At 32.2% G+C, this 16,599-nt stretch overlaps 1 protein-coding gene and 1 long non-coding RNA gene across 2 annotated transcripts; both read right to left on the reverse strand.

The window, feature by feature from the left end:
• Nucleotides 1-780: 780 nt before the first annotated feature.
• LOC127129401 (uncharacterized) lies at nt 781-1,391 on the reverse strand. Its single transcript, XM_051058591.1, has one exon. The coding sequence runs from the start codon at nt 1,200-1,202 to the stop codon at nt 990-992; it is 213 nt and encodes a 70-aa protein (XP_050914548.1). The 5' UTR covers nt 1,203-1,391; the 3' UTR covers nt 781-989.
• A 12,411-nt stretch (nt 1,392-13,802) lies between these two features.
• Nucleotides 13,803-16,149, reverse strand: LOC127128229 (uncharacterized). The gene is made up of 2 exons (XR_007805794.1): nt 15,525-16,149; nt 13,803-14,158 (listed from the first exon to the last, which is right to left on the reverse strand). It is a non-coding gene; the product is annotated as an uncharacterized LOC127128229 (long non-coding RNA).
• Nucleotides 16,150-16,599: the final 450 nt, after the last annotated feature.

Genomic DNA, 16,599 nt, shown 5'->3' on the forward strand with positions numbered 1-16,599 from the left:
ATTAATCCATAAATTAATGGTCATGAATTTACCTTTACAATTGCGTATTATTTATTTTTAATTATTTTTATATATTAAATTCATTTACATTATTAATAGATTTCCATTGATTAGTGGCTAAATATAAACGTTAATAAATCATTATCAGGTAATTTAGTGAAAAATTAATCCCTTATAAAAAGGAGTATTCATTCATTAGTCTTATAAATGTATTAAATGATTCATTATCATGATTAGTAAGATATTTAATTATTGAATAATTTATTTTCAAATGACAGATTAGTTTTATACTACTAATTTGTGATAGAATGTGAAATCTTTCACAAACACTTTTAAACATTGAAATTCGGTATAGATATTGGGAGGTCGTTAAATTCATTATAAAAAAAATGTTTTGTGATGGAATATTATTGTATTAGTGACGCTAAACTACCCTCTTTAAATCCACTTTTTCAGTGACGGGGAATCAAATATCCTCGCTTCTGAACAAAAAGAATTTGGTGCATGGATACTTTATAGCGCACTAGGTTCTATAATCAGTCTTAGTATATAATGGACCATATTTTCTTACCTTTTTCGACCTACAAGTGTTATTCAGTATTTATTTTAAGGAGGGTCTAGGACTTAAATAAAACACAAAGAAAGTTAATAAGAAATAAGGAGGGAAAAGGCTGGATAGATTTGCAATAATATAACTTTTTATTTTTAACAAATGTGTTATATTTAAAAATGTAAGAATGCCACTTAAATAAAGTTCTTCATTTACTTAAATTATAAAAGTAGAGCAATATTTTTATCATAGTTTTCTTAGATAGGTAAAATTGATCAACTAGAATACAGATACAAGGTACTCTAACTCATATACAAATAACAATTATCTTCTAAGCACAATAAGATAGAAACACAACACATAGAACCAACTTGCCAAATTAAAAAAGTTGCACCCCAAGAAGTAATATTCCAAAAAGCCGAACAAGGTAAACTTGGATTCAGTTAAAGTGTACATGAATACCAATAGCAATAATTAAGATGGTAAGTATACAAAAATATATAACAGCATGAATCAAAATAGAAATTCCACTAGTACTCATGTTACCAAATTCCACACACCTAAACCTTGCTGGAAATTGGAAGAGCAACCCTGGTGATAAGAAAATGAACAAAGCAACAGCAACAATCACTGGTCCCCAATCAGCTCCCATATCTTAAGTTTCTAACTTCACTTCTCTTCTTTTTTTCTTGTGTTTGAAAATAATATGTATGGAGGTTTGCTATAATAAGTAGATGATGAGTTACTTGGTTGTTAAGGAGGAAAAAGATATGCTAAACTTGTGAGAAAAAAAGACAAAGATTTACAAGACAAGAAAGGTATGTTAAATGGTGGTAGTGGCCAGTGGGATTGCTTTTTGTGTTAAACTAATGGATCTGCTTTTTATTTTCTTCTTTTGTATCTCACAAACTAATAATTATTGTTATGATCAAAGTGGTTTTAATTTATTTATTAATTTTTTTTTGTGTAAAGTGGAAAGATTGAGATATATATGATATGAGATACTATGGTAGGTTGCTTAATTTAGATGTTCAAATTTAAAGCAGATATGTGAATAATGTGGATTTAGAAAAGAACCGAAAAACATAGTGACCTATTAGAGACACAGAAATTAAAGGGATGGCTGGTCCAGAAATTCTAATATGACACGAACCTTGTAAACTTTATATAACTGTTTATTGGAAAGCATTCTTATATTCTATTCATTTTTAGATAAATGTTGTTTAAAGTTTCTGATTTAAATTTAAAAAAATAGATAAATTTATTAAAAGACATTATACTTTAATTAAACTAGTTTTATTAACGATTGTGTACATGTCTTTTTTTTATAGAATATAGAAAAACATTTTATCCTTATTTTAGGGGTTATCTACATATCCGATTTTTTCAGGTCCAGTCCTAAAGCGGGCAAGAGCGAGCCCTATCCAATGAAACTCATCCATTTAAAAGAGCATGGTCATGCTGAAATAGCTTATATGCAATATTGACTATGTCGATCTAAATCGGGTACATGATAGTATATGATTGAGATAACATTTATGACTGATGAATAGATATCATATTCATAGATTTGAGACATTCATGCGATTCTCAACCACCATTAAGTGTTCATACTGATTAGGATCAATCACATTAAATGACCTCTAATGAACTTTCGTCTGAGGTGAGTCTAAACTACTATATGAAAAGAACAATGCATGAGAAACATTCATAAACAATTCACTAGATGATTTGAATATAACTTTACTAGTCTTCAGTAGTAGAGTTATCATTGGTGTACCTTCGAGTACATTTGACCGTGTCGTGGGACCCAATAAAACTATCTTAGGCCTCAAATACTTTATAAGTGATGATTTCAGCTAGGGTGTTCCAAAGAGAGAATCACATTTGAATACAATAATAACATGGGAATACAATATTCCACATCCAAATTCCACACAATCAAGGGAAAGAAATAACTATCAGGGCAAGGCAAAAAACACCACAATATGAGTAACAAAGAAATTGAAATCCATTGTTGCCTTCTGGAGAATCATCTCCATTTATATCAATTTGAACCCTTACACTATATTCTAATCGCTTTCTGAACTATAAAACATTGACCTATCTCACCATGTTCTATAACCCATCATTGCTAGACTCGGTCGATTCCCTAACACTGTCAGAATTCGTCAAGAGGCAACTCAGCTAGAAAACTTGAAATATGGTTTGACTTAGTTCATCTCAAACATCCAAATTTTCTTCCTCAGCATAGATTCAACTATTTCTTACAACAAACTTACCGAAAACAGTGTCGCCATTCCTGTTGGTCTTATCATTGTTTCCATAGTACGTGCATTCACTCTCTTTGTTATTGTCTTAGTCGTTGTAAACATCTCTGTTGGGCACGTTAACCACGATGTCACCTTCAATTCTTTCGTTAGTGGAAACATCACCTTACATTTGAATAGATTATTTAAGTACGAACGCCATGTAACTTTTATTTTAATTCAATAAATCAATAACCTTTAGGGTGACACTCTTTTCTATTACAAGGCATGTGTTCTTAATGAGACGTCGTATGTGTTTTAATTAATCATATGTGACGTCACAAGTAAAAGCTAAAGTTATCACCATCCTCAAACAAAACTACCAGAACCTTAACGGAACTCTGAAGACTTCTGAGATATCCATCAGAATCTTAGTATGACTCTGAGGCCTTCCTATGTATCCACTAGAACCTTAGTAGGAGTCTGAACACTCCTGAGGTATCCATCAGAATCTTAGGAGGACTTTAAGGCCCTCTGAGGTACCCATCATAATCTTAGTATGACTCTGAGGTCCTTCAAGGTATCCACTAGAACTTTAGCAGGAGTATGTAGACTTTGAGGTATCCACCAAAATCTTAGTAGTACTTTGAGGCCCCGCGGTGTATCCACCATAACAATAGTATGTCTCTTAAAACTTATGAGATACCCGTCAGCACTTTAGGAGGACTCTAAGGCCCTCCGATGTATCCACCATAATCTTAGTAGGATTCTGAATCCCTTCGGGGTATCTGTCAGGACTTTAATTAAACTATGGAACCATAAGGGGTATATAACAAGACCCCCGGGGACTCCTAAACTTGTGGGAGCTATACACAAAAAATTCAAACTAAATTGTGAGTAAAATTCCATTAACAATCAATGTCGAGTTCAACACTAAAAGCAAAAATTAGAACATAAACAAAATCCATTAATTAGAAAGTTAAAGGATTACAAAACTCTTTAGCATGGGAAGCGAGGTTACTCGAGTAAAATACAAATAAAAACATAAAATAAAATCCCAGGTGTAAGGGGTGTCTTCAAGCAAGACATCTGGTTGGAAATTCCCAACTTCCTTAACAACTCCGTCTATTGAACCTGACTCTTTGGGCGAAGGAGGTACCTCTATCTCTTAGTCACAAGTTGATTCTTCACTGGGTCATTTTCTTCCATAAGGCGGCCATCCATTTTAAATAATTAGGCTAGCCAAGTTCAAACTTAGGGTAATTCAACATACTTGTTCCATTGCTTTCTCAAACCCTTGATCTCTGAATATGAGGTCGTCTATTTCGGTCTCTCAAGGTCCACCTTGAGACCATTTAGCTTGGACTCTACACCAGCAAGTTTGGAACTTTGGATTTGAAGGTTTTCCTTGAGGATCTTCCTCTCCTCAAATAACTTGTCTTTCATTTGTTCGTCCTTCTCAGAGGAAACTTTAGCCATAATCAGTTCCTTCTTGAGAGAACTTATCCACTTATTGGTAGAATTAAACATGGTATGACTAAGCTCATGACCCTTCTGCATATTTTTGAGTTGAGTTCCTAGGTCCTTTTGTTTCTTTTACAAAGCATCATAACATTTGAATATAGTCCAACCCAAGACAAGACTCCTTATTAGGTAAGTGTTGAGAAGTTATAATGTATTTTAAGATCCCAACAATATCTTCATATCCACATTGTTAGTTTTTTATAAGTTATCCACATTGTTAGTGGCATGAAGATGATCATAAGAGAAAGCCATCCCATTAAAGCTCATATCCCAAGAGCAAAACCCCTCCTCTCCATGAGAAAAGAAGCACGATCTTGAAATTCTGGTACATAGATATTAGATGTCATATGCGATGTCACGACTATAATATCAGGACTTCACACAACAATAATAGTAAGAAAATAACAAATGGCGTATATGATATCATGACACCAGGTTCAGGACATGTCACACCGGAAACAATTATAGTATAAAAAGCAGAAAGTAAATAACACATGTCAATCGTTAACTCAGTTCGGTGCAAAGTCACCTACATCTGGGGGCATCAAAGCCAGGAAGGAAATCCACTATAATAGTATTAGTTTGAAGTTCTAAACAACCTCTGGTTTTACAAACTTCTCACCTAATCAACACCTTTGGAATTTCTATCTAAGACTCTCCTAGATATGAGACCCCTTTCACTTCGCTTCAATCACATAGTAGTGATAACAACTGAAAACAATCAAACAACAGAAGATACACTTCCAATGAAACAGAATACACTCTTGCTTAAAATCTCACGAGTGATTCACAATTACAATTAAATAAACCCAGTCAAATTCAAGTATCAAAGAGATACTAGAATGGCTCACAAATAACAATGACAACTAAACCCTAACAATAACAATTTCCAGCGTAACTTCTTGCTTTTCTTAGGTTTAGAATCACCCTTTAAATAGCCCCAAAATAGCACAGGCTTCGAGCTAAAAAATCAGCAGATCCAAAACAAATCAAATCAAATCAAATCTGATGTCTCCTTAAATGTTTTGACATTTGTTCTGCATAATATTTGATCAAATCAAATTTGATGTCTCCTTAAATGTTTTGACATTAATTATGCATAATCAAATCTGATGTCTCCTTAAATGTTTTGACATCCATTCTACAAAATCCAGTCTGGTGTCGCCTTAAATGTTTTGACATCCATTCTGCATAATCAAATCTGATGTCTCCTTAAATGTTTTGACATCCATTCTGCAGAATCACATATGATGTCTCCTTAAATATTTTGACATCCAATCTACACAATCTTCTGCAGAATCAAATCAAATTTTTTATTTAATGTTTTGACAACCATTCTTAGGAAACATTGCACGACTAGAACCGATCTTTGAGCTTCTAAAATACACACTTTGAACCTCAAAATGCGTGAATGAAATCATCAAAGAGTCTTCACTGAACACCCGCTGAAAAATAAATCTTCCAAGAAACTTAAACAACAGCAGGCCACGATGTCGTACAAGCATGTCAAGACATCGTGTCCAACATCTTGCTATTTCACTTGTTTTAACAAAATGCTGCCAATCACAAAACATAGAACTAACAGGCCCTTTGAAGAACCAACATCGCAACCTTCCATAAAGCTCTCCATCCCCAAGTTTATGTCAAAGACCCCTTTTACCAAGATCCTCTTTGTTCCTCTTTTTAGGAGGCGACCTTGTATTCTCAGAGGGAGGTGGAAAGACTGTTGAAATAAGAACGACCTTGATAACCTCCCCCTCAATGTTTCTCTTCTATATCTTGGTCTCCTTGGTTTGGAAACTAGATGTATTACTTAGGTGAGCTGGATCAGTCTCGTCTTGACGAGATTTTGCCTTATTCATCATCGTTTCTCTCTTTAGTAATCATAAATGTGTCATCCTCTTTATATAATAAAGGCAAAATGAAAAAACGAGTTAGAACTAATCATGAACAACATGAAAACACGAGACATCAAGAAATCATCTTACACAAAGAATCCATTAGCGTTGGGAGATCCCCATCAAGCCTAAGCTAGTCTCGCACCACCATAATTGCAAATTGCTACAATAGGTTGACTGCTTCATAAATTATCTTTCTAGTTTTTATAGTTAGATGTGTTGTGGAACTATGTGCTTGTAAGGTTTACTTAAGAAGTGATCAAACCTAAGAAGCTAAGCAAGTTATTATTATCATGTGTTTGTTTATGAAAATTCATTCTTTATTCTAGCTTGTGAAGATGCAACTTGAATCTAAGACAAGGAAGTATTTCAAGCAATCAAATATGCACACGATAGTTTGTTCAAGTTGTTCCTTCAAATAAACCTGAAGAGTTAGGTTTCAATGACCATTATAATATCCTCTGATGATGGCATTCAACTAGAAGATATCTCAATCCTCATCTCTAAGAAGACTCAACCAAGTGCTTATATGATTGGTGTATTCGGCAAAGTCTTGAAACTTCAGAGTATGAAAGAGAGGAAGTGTAAAAGCTCGCCTGGTCGTGTCTGAGTGGTCAGTGTTGTGGAAAAACACAAGGGTATTTTTGTAAAGTATTATGGATAAATCACACATTCACTAAAAAAAAATTAATGCTTATATTTCTCAAAGAAAGTAACCTAAAAATGTTTTGGAGCCTAGCCAGATTATTTGGAACGGGCAAAAAGATTAGGACATAAATTTTGAATTTTCCAATCGATTATATTCTCAATCAATTGGTTAAGGAGAAATTAAGTCCATAATCCATTGTGACAGTGTTCTTAATGAAGGTTAATTTCTCTCTATCAAATATTTCCAAAATTGGCAAAAGTAATCGATTATTTAGGTCATCCAATCGATTGGAATGATGATCCAATTGATTAGACAATTAATTTTGCCCATTGATTATTTCCCTTTTTGTGCCAACCTCTAGCCTATAAATAGAGGATTATCCCTTCATTTTTTCACACTATAAACGCGAGCTATCTCAACCTCCTCACTCTCTCTCGCTAAAATATTTTTCTACTTTCTCTCACATCTATTTAGCGACATCGCTTTGAGAGAGTCATTGTATTTAAGTGAAGAAACTTTTTCTGCAAAGGGTAATACTCTAATTTAACCAAGAGTTATTTTTCCTCTTGAGTGAATATCACTTCCGTAGGAAGTGTTTGTTTGGGTTCGAAGTTAAACCCATTAAAAGCTTTGTTTGATGATTTAATAATAAGTTGTTGTTTGGTTCATGAGCTGAGCCACTTAAGAAAAAGGTCTCTTTCTGCATTCTTGAAGATAACCAATGAAAAATATTCTTATTGATTCTTGAGCTCAACCTGGTGTAAAAGCCCAATCTGGTTCTAGACCAACCTGGTGTAAAATATCAGTTTGGTTTGTGGTCACCCCATGTAAAATCTTGGTTCTGTTCAGAAGATACCCAGTTTAAAAAGCCATGTTGAAGACTAACCGCTTATTTCCATTGTTCATTGTTTGGTTGGAAGTTAACCTGAAACTTCGGTCATACTTGTATAAGGGCGTTTGTGAGCTTAACCTACTAAAACCTCATAAGAGTTATTGGTTACTCTCAAGATTAATTTTAGGGGACAGGATTAGATCACTTCATTTATATCAAACCTTTATAAATTCTGGTGTCATCTCTTTTCCCTTATCTTTTACTTTTCTCAATTTTCTTTTACTCTGATTTTCTACTACAATATTCAAATGTTATCTTAAGAATGATTTTAAACTATGATTTAGAAAACAATTTTGATTTAAACTGTCATTTTCAATGGATATGAAGTATGTAAAGCTAAAATGAATATAAATTTAGATTGTACGAGAGTGTTGAGTGACAAATTTCTTATTTGTTTGAAATAAAATGTAATATGATAAACATATAAATATAATTAAAATTTTATCATATGGGATTATTGAGTGACAAAAATTAAAATCATTCCTACCAAATTGGAATGCATGGTGGAACTTGTTAGTGAAAATTATACAATTAAACGAGTATTTGTTACATACTTTATGCATATGGTTATTTTCTATTAAGAAAATGATAAGGTTGGTAATTTAAAAATATTCTTAATAAAAGAAATATATGTATGCCAAGACGTTGACAAGTTCTACAACTCTTAATTCAATTGTTGAAAATGCGAGTTCATCAGTGTTGATCAAAAGACGTTTTATGACGGAAAAGATTTTCTTCCACAAAAATTTTCTCTAGTCCAATACCAACCATTAATTTAATCAAATGATATATTATAAAATAAATTAAAAAATGATTGATCAGTTTAGATGGTCACTGGACCTTCTTCAGTGAGATTTTCAATGAGATTGTAATGGGAGAGAATCCATACTCTTTTATGATGGTTCTTGCACTACTATGAAAAATGTCTTTTCACCATAATTGAAAAAAGGATACCATCACGGTTGATCAACCGTGGTAAAGTAGGAGGTGGTAGTAAGTATATTACTTTCTACCGCAGACGTGTAACCATAATAATAAACTAAGTAGCGCACTACATATCACCATTGTCGTCTTAATCAAGCATGATGAAATATATAAAGATCATGGATTTGATTCTCAGCCATATCATAATATATAATAATTGGCATGCCACTTTTCACCACATTTTTTTTTTAAATAGTTTTTTTATTATTCAATGTATGTCCCTTTTTTTTAGGATTTGTATTTTATACGATATTTTTTACCATAACAGAATATGGTCCAACATATTTTATATACATATTTTGGTAACCAAAATATGCCTTCAATATACTACCAAAATATTAAACAAACTTAAATATTATTTACATCAAACCAAAAAATATTGCAAACATATATTACAAACTCAGGATCCCTCTAGCCTATAAAGCACATTAAGGCAAGATGCCCAAGGTGTACGAACATATTAAAGTCTTCTTGACAATGGTGTAGTGTTGTTAAACATCTATATAAAAAATTGAATGAAATTGAAGTTCACGTGATTTAAAATAATAACAAACTTAAACATTAGTATGTTATTGTAAATTTATAATAACATACTTGTATTCTCCTTTTTGTTTCCTCGTCTAAAAATGTAAACATTGCATGAATTATAACCGCACACGTAACTATGGATAAATGAATGTCACAAGTAATTCATTTACCAAAGGTATACAAAATGCGAGACTTTTATTTCTAACTCCATTCAACATATGGTGTCACTTCACAACTTTGTATATTTAAAAGGATTTAAACATATTATACGCTAAAGGAACATAATATAATTACATAGTAAGAAGACGTTTCATCTTTGGTTCAAGTGGTTTGCCTAAGGAACATAATATAATTACCTTATTTATACGAAGAGAAATGATGATCAATTGTCAATGACCACTAAATAAATACGAGAATAATTAGTATTTGGTAAAACATGGAAACTAACTATTATAGAAAAAAAACAATTTCAAAATTACTCACAAATTGATAAATGATGCTAAGTAACAATCTTTATTATCCTCTTTTAACCGTGATGATATCAATGATTCAATAACTTTTGGAGAATTATTTATAAATCGAATACTAAATGGATCAAAGATTCCATAAATATTAAATTTATTTAATTATATACAAACACGACGAATGGACCTAAATGGTTACATAAAATTTAAAAAATAAACGAGTCTTAATATTAGAAATACTAATAATGCACAAATTTAAAATTGAATTTTTTAGAATATAAATTGTACTTACGTGTACCACAATTGTAGTATCACTACGTCTAGCTACTCATTTCCAAATATAAAATCCATTATATACTTAGGATCGACATAAAAAACCTCTAGCTCTCGATCATGCTCTAATTGAAGAGGAATTAGTTGTTTAACACCTATAACATGACATACCAATTTTCTAATTGAATATTCAGAAGGAGCCAATATCCCATTATGTGTATCGATATAGGTAGCTCAAAAACTTCCTTTTGTACTCGCACCACCTAAAACAACTCTTTCATACAATTCTTCATCTTCATTTGTACACGGTTAGACGGTACCACTTAATTTCTGCATCATAAAATAACAGCAACGCAAAACAGATTCAACACTATATATCCTACATTAACACAAAACATATTCAACACTATATATCCTACGTATCCTACATTTCAGCATAAACATTACAACTCTATTTATTCTAGATATCCTAAATTTCAGCATAAACACCAAAATCCTATTTATCCAAATAAAACAATATTTTCACACATCACAATGAACTCGTCCATCTCTTTCCTACAAATTTCCCGCTCCTGTGCTAATGCATCTTTAAACTTCTTATTGTACATTTCCTCTAAACGTTAACGTGTGTCCATATGCTTTCCTTCATATCTTTTGATACTTGGATCCAATTATCTATTAAAGTGTTCACTTTGCTACGTCCAAGGAGCGCAATATAACTCCTAAAAGGCGAAGAATTTGGACTATAACATGTCCAAGTTACTATATTAAACTTGATTGACAATCTATTTTGACATTGGTCTTGTTATGCGAATGGAATGTACTTTACATCACCTATTCTAGATTTAGTTCAACAAACCAATATTCCAAGGGGAATAAAAACCCACGAGTTACTAAGTTTTTTAAAAGTGGAGAGTCCACTATATAATACATTTTTATGTACTCCTTAGAGTTATTAAAATAAATTGAAGTTTTCTAAGTTCATTATCGATTTTTTTAATGTTTTCCATGTTAAAAATAAATTGGCTAATAAATACTTAATAGAATTTGCACAATTGAGAGAAATTGTTTGACAGATAAAACTATTGACCAAGTGACTCCAAATACAAAAAGGGAGAGAATTGTGATATTTGAAATTCGAAAATGATTTATAAAAACTTTGATTAATAAACAAATAAACAATGGATTAATAGCATAAAATTGGAAAGAAGAGAGAAACACAACATAAAAAAATAAAAGACTGAAAATGAGATAAAGGGTATAAATATTTAACCAAAGATCTATCGTTGTACAACCTAAACCACTTGACCTACTACATTCCTTATGAGTTTTCCATTGACATTTTCATTAAATCAACTTTGATCTTTCATTGGATAAGCGCAAAACAACCTTCAACTATAACTTGAGAGTTTGCACATGATCAGGATTTTTATGGTTTATCATGAAACCTTCAAACTTTTTATAAAGACATTACATGACACAATCAAACACTTCAATAAAACAAATTAACCACAACATCAATACTACACAACTCTCATAATGAACTTGCCACTAAAGCAACTCTAGTGAAAAAAGAACTTTAGACGAAAAAGAGATAAGAAACAAGTGTATAAAAGTTTATATTCCTAAATCCTTTATATAGGAAACAATTTGTTTCAAAAAGGAAACAATCATTGAACCATTTTAATGAGTTAATCAATTAAATTCATGAATTAATCGATTAACCATGATAAATTAGAAATGTTTGAAAAACTACGCCAAATAATCAATTATTAATCTCATTAATCGACTAAGAGGAATTACTTTTTTATTCTAATCGATTAGAAGGAACTTTTAATCAATTAGATAATCTATAATACCTTCTTGATTAATTAAACACATTTTCAATCAACTAACTGCTTGCCTATATTTTTTTTCATTGAATTTAACAGATAAGAGGTTTGAAATTTTGTGTGTGTGTTTGTGATTGTCTTATTATCTTAAGAATTACTCTTGTTCCTTTTACAATAAATTGATAAAGACTACCACAACCCTAAGCGTAGGACCAAGCGAGCTTTCACACTTTCAGAGCTTCAAGTCTCTAAATAACTTGCTTGATTCAACAATGTTTTACACTGAACTTAATCACTTTGACTAATGAGGCTTGAGATATTTCTTCTTTGATTAGATTCCATCATCGGGAAGCAATGGATAGTTGAAATAAACTCCCCATTCTTGACTCATTAACACCAAAGGTTGTTTGACTTATGGAGTTATTATCTTTTAGACTGCTTGAAAGTTGTCATTGTCATAACAAAATGACTATTAAACCCACACAATATTTAGATCCATATTCTCCCTTTTTTTTCTATAACGACAATGCTTCTCTTAAGAAGGAGGTAAAATAGAAAAAGATAGAGTGAAAGATCAAATTGGTTAACTCCTTCACAAATGAATAGAGTATACTCTAATCCTCCTAAAAGTATTCTTATCCCCCCCCCCTCTTTTGAATTATCAAAAAGGTGGATAGAGAAACATCACACACACACAAATATATATATATATATATATATATATATATATATATATATATATATATATATATATAAACTTGGAAGCAAACCACTTTATAATTAATATGGAAAAAAATCTTGATTAGAATAAGACTAATTAATACCTAAAAAGGGTTTGATTACAATAAGGGGATAAATATGCAAAACTGAAACACTTTAAAATGATAATCAATCAAGGCACCATTCATCTATTAAAGGGAGGGAGTTACATAAAGAGAGCAAGCAAACAAAGAAAACAAATAGAAATTAGTGAGTGTTTACTTCATCCTCATCATCATCAAAAAAACATTTCTAGAAGGTAAGGATACTATGGAGTCATCAAGGCTGCAAGCCAGGAATGCAACTTGGGCATCCATCAATGTATAGTTTTGCATGAGCTTGCAGATTGGTAATTATAGTGTTGAGAATAGCTTCAATAGAAAGAGTTTGAGGGATCCCATCGTCCAAATCCTCCAACTATGAACTCCATTCTTATTGAATGCTTGTTGATGAGCTTTATTTTTTTTCCTTGGGACCTCTATGTATAAAATTCCTTTAGCATGCTTGATATTCATATGAATCAAGAAGTGTTTCTCAATTTGAGACTAACTCTAAATCAACTCTTCCAATTCTAGATCAAATCTAACATGCAAAAAAAAATTGTAATAAAGTCACCATATATTAACCATGCCTTTTGTCACACCCCAAAATTTTCCCTACCTATTCTCATTTCATCTTCTTATGGCCCATGGTTCATCTCCATACCCTTGCCCTAATCATCCATTGTAGTATCATTCATTTGCACTTGCCTTTACATATAGCATCATTGATTAAAATAATTCCTATTATTTATGGTACAAGATATTGACATATGATGAGAATGCTATCAATCTTCATGGATTAGGGTTAGGTTCCTATGGTGTGCACTTGAGAAACAAGCTTGTGGGATCATTGTGTTATATTTGACCTCTTAGAGCACAATTAGCTTTGAGTATTGACTTTGCTTGGCTTAAGTTTTGGGATCCTTAATTTTGGTCAAGACACTTGATTATGTTAGTGCACATCATGAATAAAATAAGCTCGAAGCCATTTACACAAGTTTGACTTTTTAGTCAACAAAGTTAACCATGGAAGGTTGGCTTTTTGTTGACCAATTTCTTATGAGGTTTTTACATGTATAGTTGTTGATGGTTCATTTGTTCTATTGATCAAGGTATTTCATTCAAATTATAAAAGAGCCAAAATTCAAATTTTCAAATATGGAGGGAGAAGTTCTATTTTACTTAAGGCATAAGTCATAAGTTACATATAATGGTGAATCCTACATTCAAAACATCAAAATATTACATTACAAAATGCATAATTCAGATTACACAAAGAAAACCCAATTTTTGACCTAAGGTTGACTTTAGATCAACTGTTGACTTTTTGGTCAAATAGTTGCCCAAAGTTAACTCAACCCTGAACCTATTCCCTTCTTCATCTTCATGGTTCCCAATTTGATCTCTAAGTCACCAATCTTTATTATGGTGCATCATGCCATGTTTTGCTCATGTTCAAGTCTCATACCAAAAGAACCTTCATGCCATCATCTTCAAGATAAGCCCAAGACAACCCTGCAATATCAACATCCACCACACCATGTTATTTCAAACACTAGGAAATGCATACATTGAGATACACTTAGTTAAAGTGATTGTCGTAAAAGTACAATGCATATAGACACAACAATTCATAGCCTACACATACCTACATTATACATTCATTATTTCAAAGAAATCTATAACCTAAAATAATCTAGCATACATATCAATCTCAACTGTCATACAAACCATAATGATCATTCAATGACAATCCACACAATCATTTCATTAGCCAAAATAAACCACATTCCATGACAAATCAAGTTAATTTCAAAATACATAGCAAGCAAATTAGCACACTAACATGTAAAAATTACTAACAATTCTAACAAATCAAAACAACACAAACATGCCATAACAATCAATTATTTGTCTTTAATTCACTAACGGGTTAGCATAACTTAGCAATACTAACTCAGTCACAATTCAATCTAACGTCAATTCCAAACCAACGAAATTAACATATCTTAACATCAACTTGATACACCATTTCAGTCAGCATACTGTTGCCATTAGCATCTAACTTTAATGTCAAATCTCAATTGGTATTGTTCATCTCATAACCTACTAATTTCATAACAACAAATCTCATAACAGTTAATTTTTAGTCTATTGAATTCAATCTAACTAACTATTTCATAACCACCCTAACACATAACTAATATCTTCAAGCCTAATTCACACTATTAACTCAGTAACGGCCCCTAACACATTCTCACATTTCAACAAATTAAAAGTCGAATTTCAAACATTAACTAATTTTAACCCCCAATTAACCTTCCAATTGCAAAGTTTCCAACATTCACACTAACCAATTAACTAGTTAACTAACTTTCACTAACATATCAACTAACAACCTAACTAACTCATTCTAACATCTTCATTCATTAACTAAAAAAATTCAAAACCTAATTAAACTAACAACAACATTAACATAGTGAAATCACCAACTAACTTTCTCTTTGAACTCAACTAACTTTAATCCTGCCCTAACCTCTAACAAATTCTACCCTAATTTCCCGAGTTTGTTACAATCTAACTAATTTATATAATCTCATTCACACTTCAATCTGAGGGGATCACACTCTGCATAATTTATCACTCTTATCACTCCCTGCATCCAATCTCCTTCCTCACCACTCACCAAAAGAACAAGTTCCACCATCATTGAGAAAGCTTCACCTTGAAGCTTCTACAATTAAGCTCAACCTCTACTAAACTCTATACTCCCCGCGCAACAACAACAACAACAACAATATCACAAATTCAAGCTCCTACAGCCCATCTGAAGAAGAAGAAGAAGTTACTATCAAAAGAGGTCAATGAATGGATCATTTACCTGGATACACATCTATGTTCTTATTGTCTTCTTCAACCTTCAACATATTCCAGGGTACACATCGACCTTGTAGGTTGGTAGCTCCCTCTAATCCATCTTCTTTGGCCCCAAGTTGGTTACCATAATGTAGTTTCAAATGTGGGGAATCAAAGTCCTAAAGTTTTAGGCTCTGATACCTCCCTAACACCAGTTAATTATTGTTTTGATTTTTAGGGTTCTTGATAAAATCATGAGGGATAAAGAGTATCTTTGATAATTAGATGAAATCAAGATAATAAGTAGGGATATAAGAATAAGGTGGTTTTGATGATAATGGCTATGGCCATTTCTACGCTACTCCACTGCCTCCGGTGTGGTGGAGCGATTTTCGGTACGAAAAGAGAGAGAGAGAGAGAGAGAGAGAGAGAGAGAGAGAGAGAGGTATGAGTTAAGGTTTGGTTCGTAGTGAAATTGAAATGAGGGATTGGTTTTGATTCATTCCCCTTTTCTCCCAGCGTGTGGGCCTCTGACCAGGCTCAAAGGCCTTACTTCCATGTACCCCTGGAATTTCTTTGACACCCCCCTCTCTGGTCTGACTCAACTAATGCCACCGTGGGCCTTCTGATGTTGGGCCCTGCACCCTTTTTCTTGGCATACGCCCCTACAGACCCATGCACCATGCTTGTTTGCTTCTTCTTTTTTATAGTTTTTTTAGTTTATCTCTATTACTTTATCTATTTTAATACTTTAGATTTTACATTTTTTTGTCAGTACACATATTTATACTCTTTCTTATACACATTTTATTTTTCTTAAAAAGAAAAGTACTTTGAAAATAATAAATAATCATTAGTTTTAGTTAATTTTTAGAAATTAATATACATGATAACATTTTAGTTTCTTTAGGATTATAGTCCTTGATCATAAATCCATGTGCTTGTAATCCATATCTTGATCATGTCCCTGAGTGACTGATTGATCAAAGTAAATTTTAATCAATTAATCATTCCATATTTGTCTACTTCCCCTATCCAGTCAGGTGATCACAAGCTTCTTGATCACTTGATAGGATTAGTCCTTTACATTGGCACTGCAC

This window comes from Lathyrus oleraceus, chromosome 3 (genome assembly GCF_024323335.1).
Source record: "Lathyrus oleraceus cultivar Zhongwan6 chromosome 3, CAAS_Psat_ZW6_1.0, whole genome shotgun sequence".
NCBI lineage: Eukaryota > Viridiplantae > Streptophyta > Magnoliopsida > Fabales > Fabaceae > Lathyrus > Lathyrus oleraceus.

Bases quoted from the DNA above. Each gene is read 5' to 3' on its own strand.
- LOC127129401 (XM_051058591.1), bottom strand. From the start codon at position 1,202: ATGGGAGCTGATTGGGGACCAGTGATTGTTGCTGTTGCTTTGTTCATT.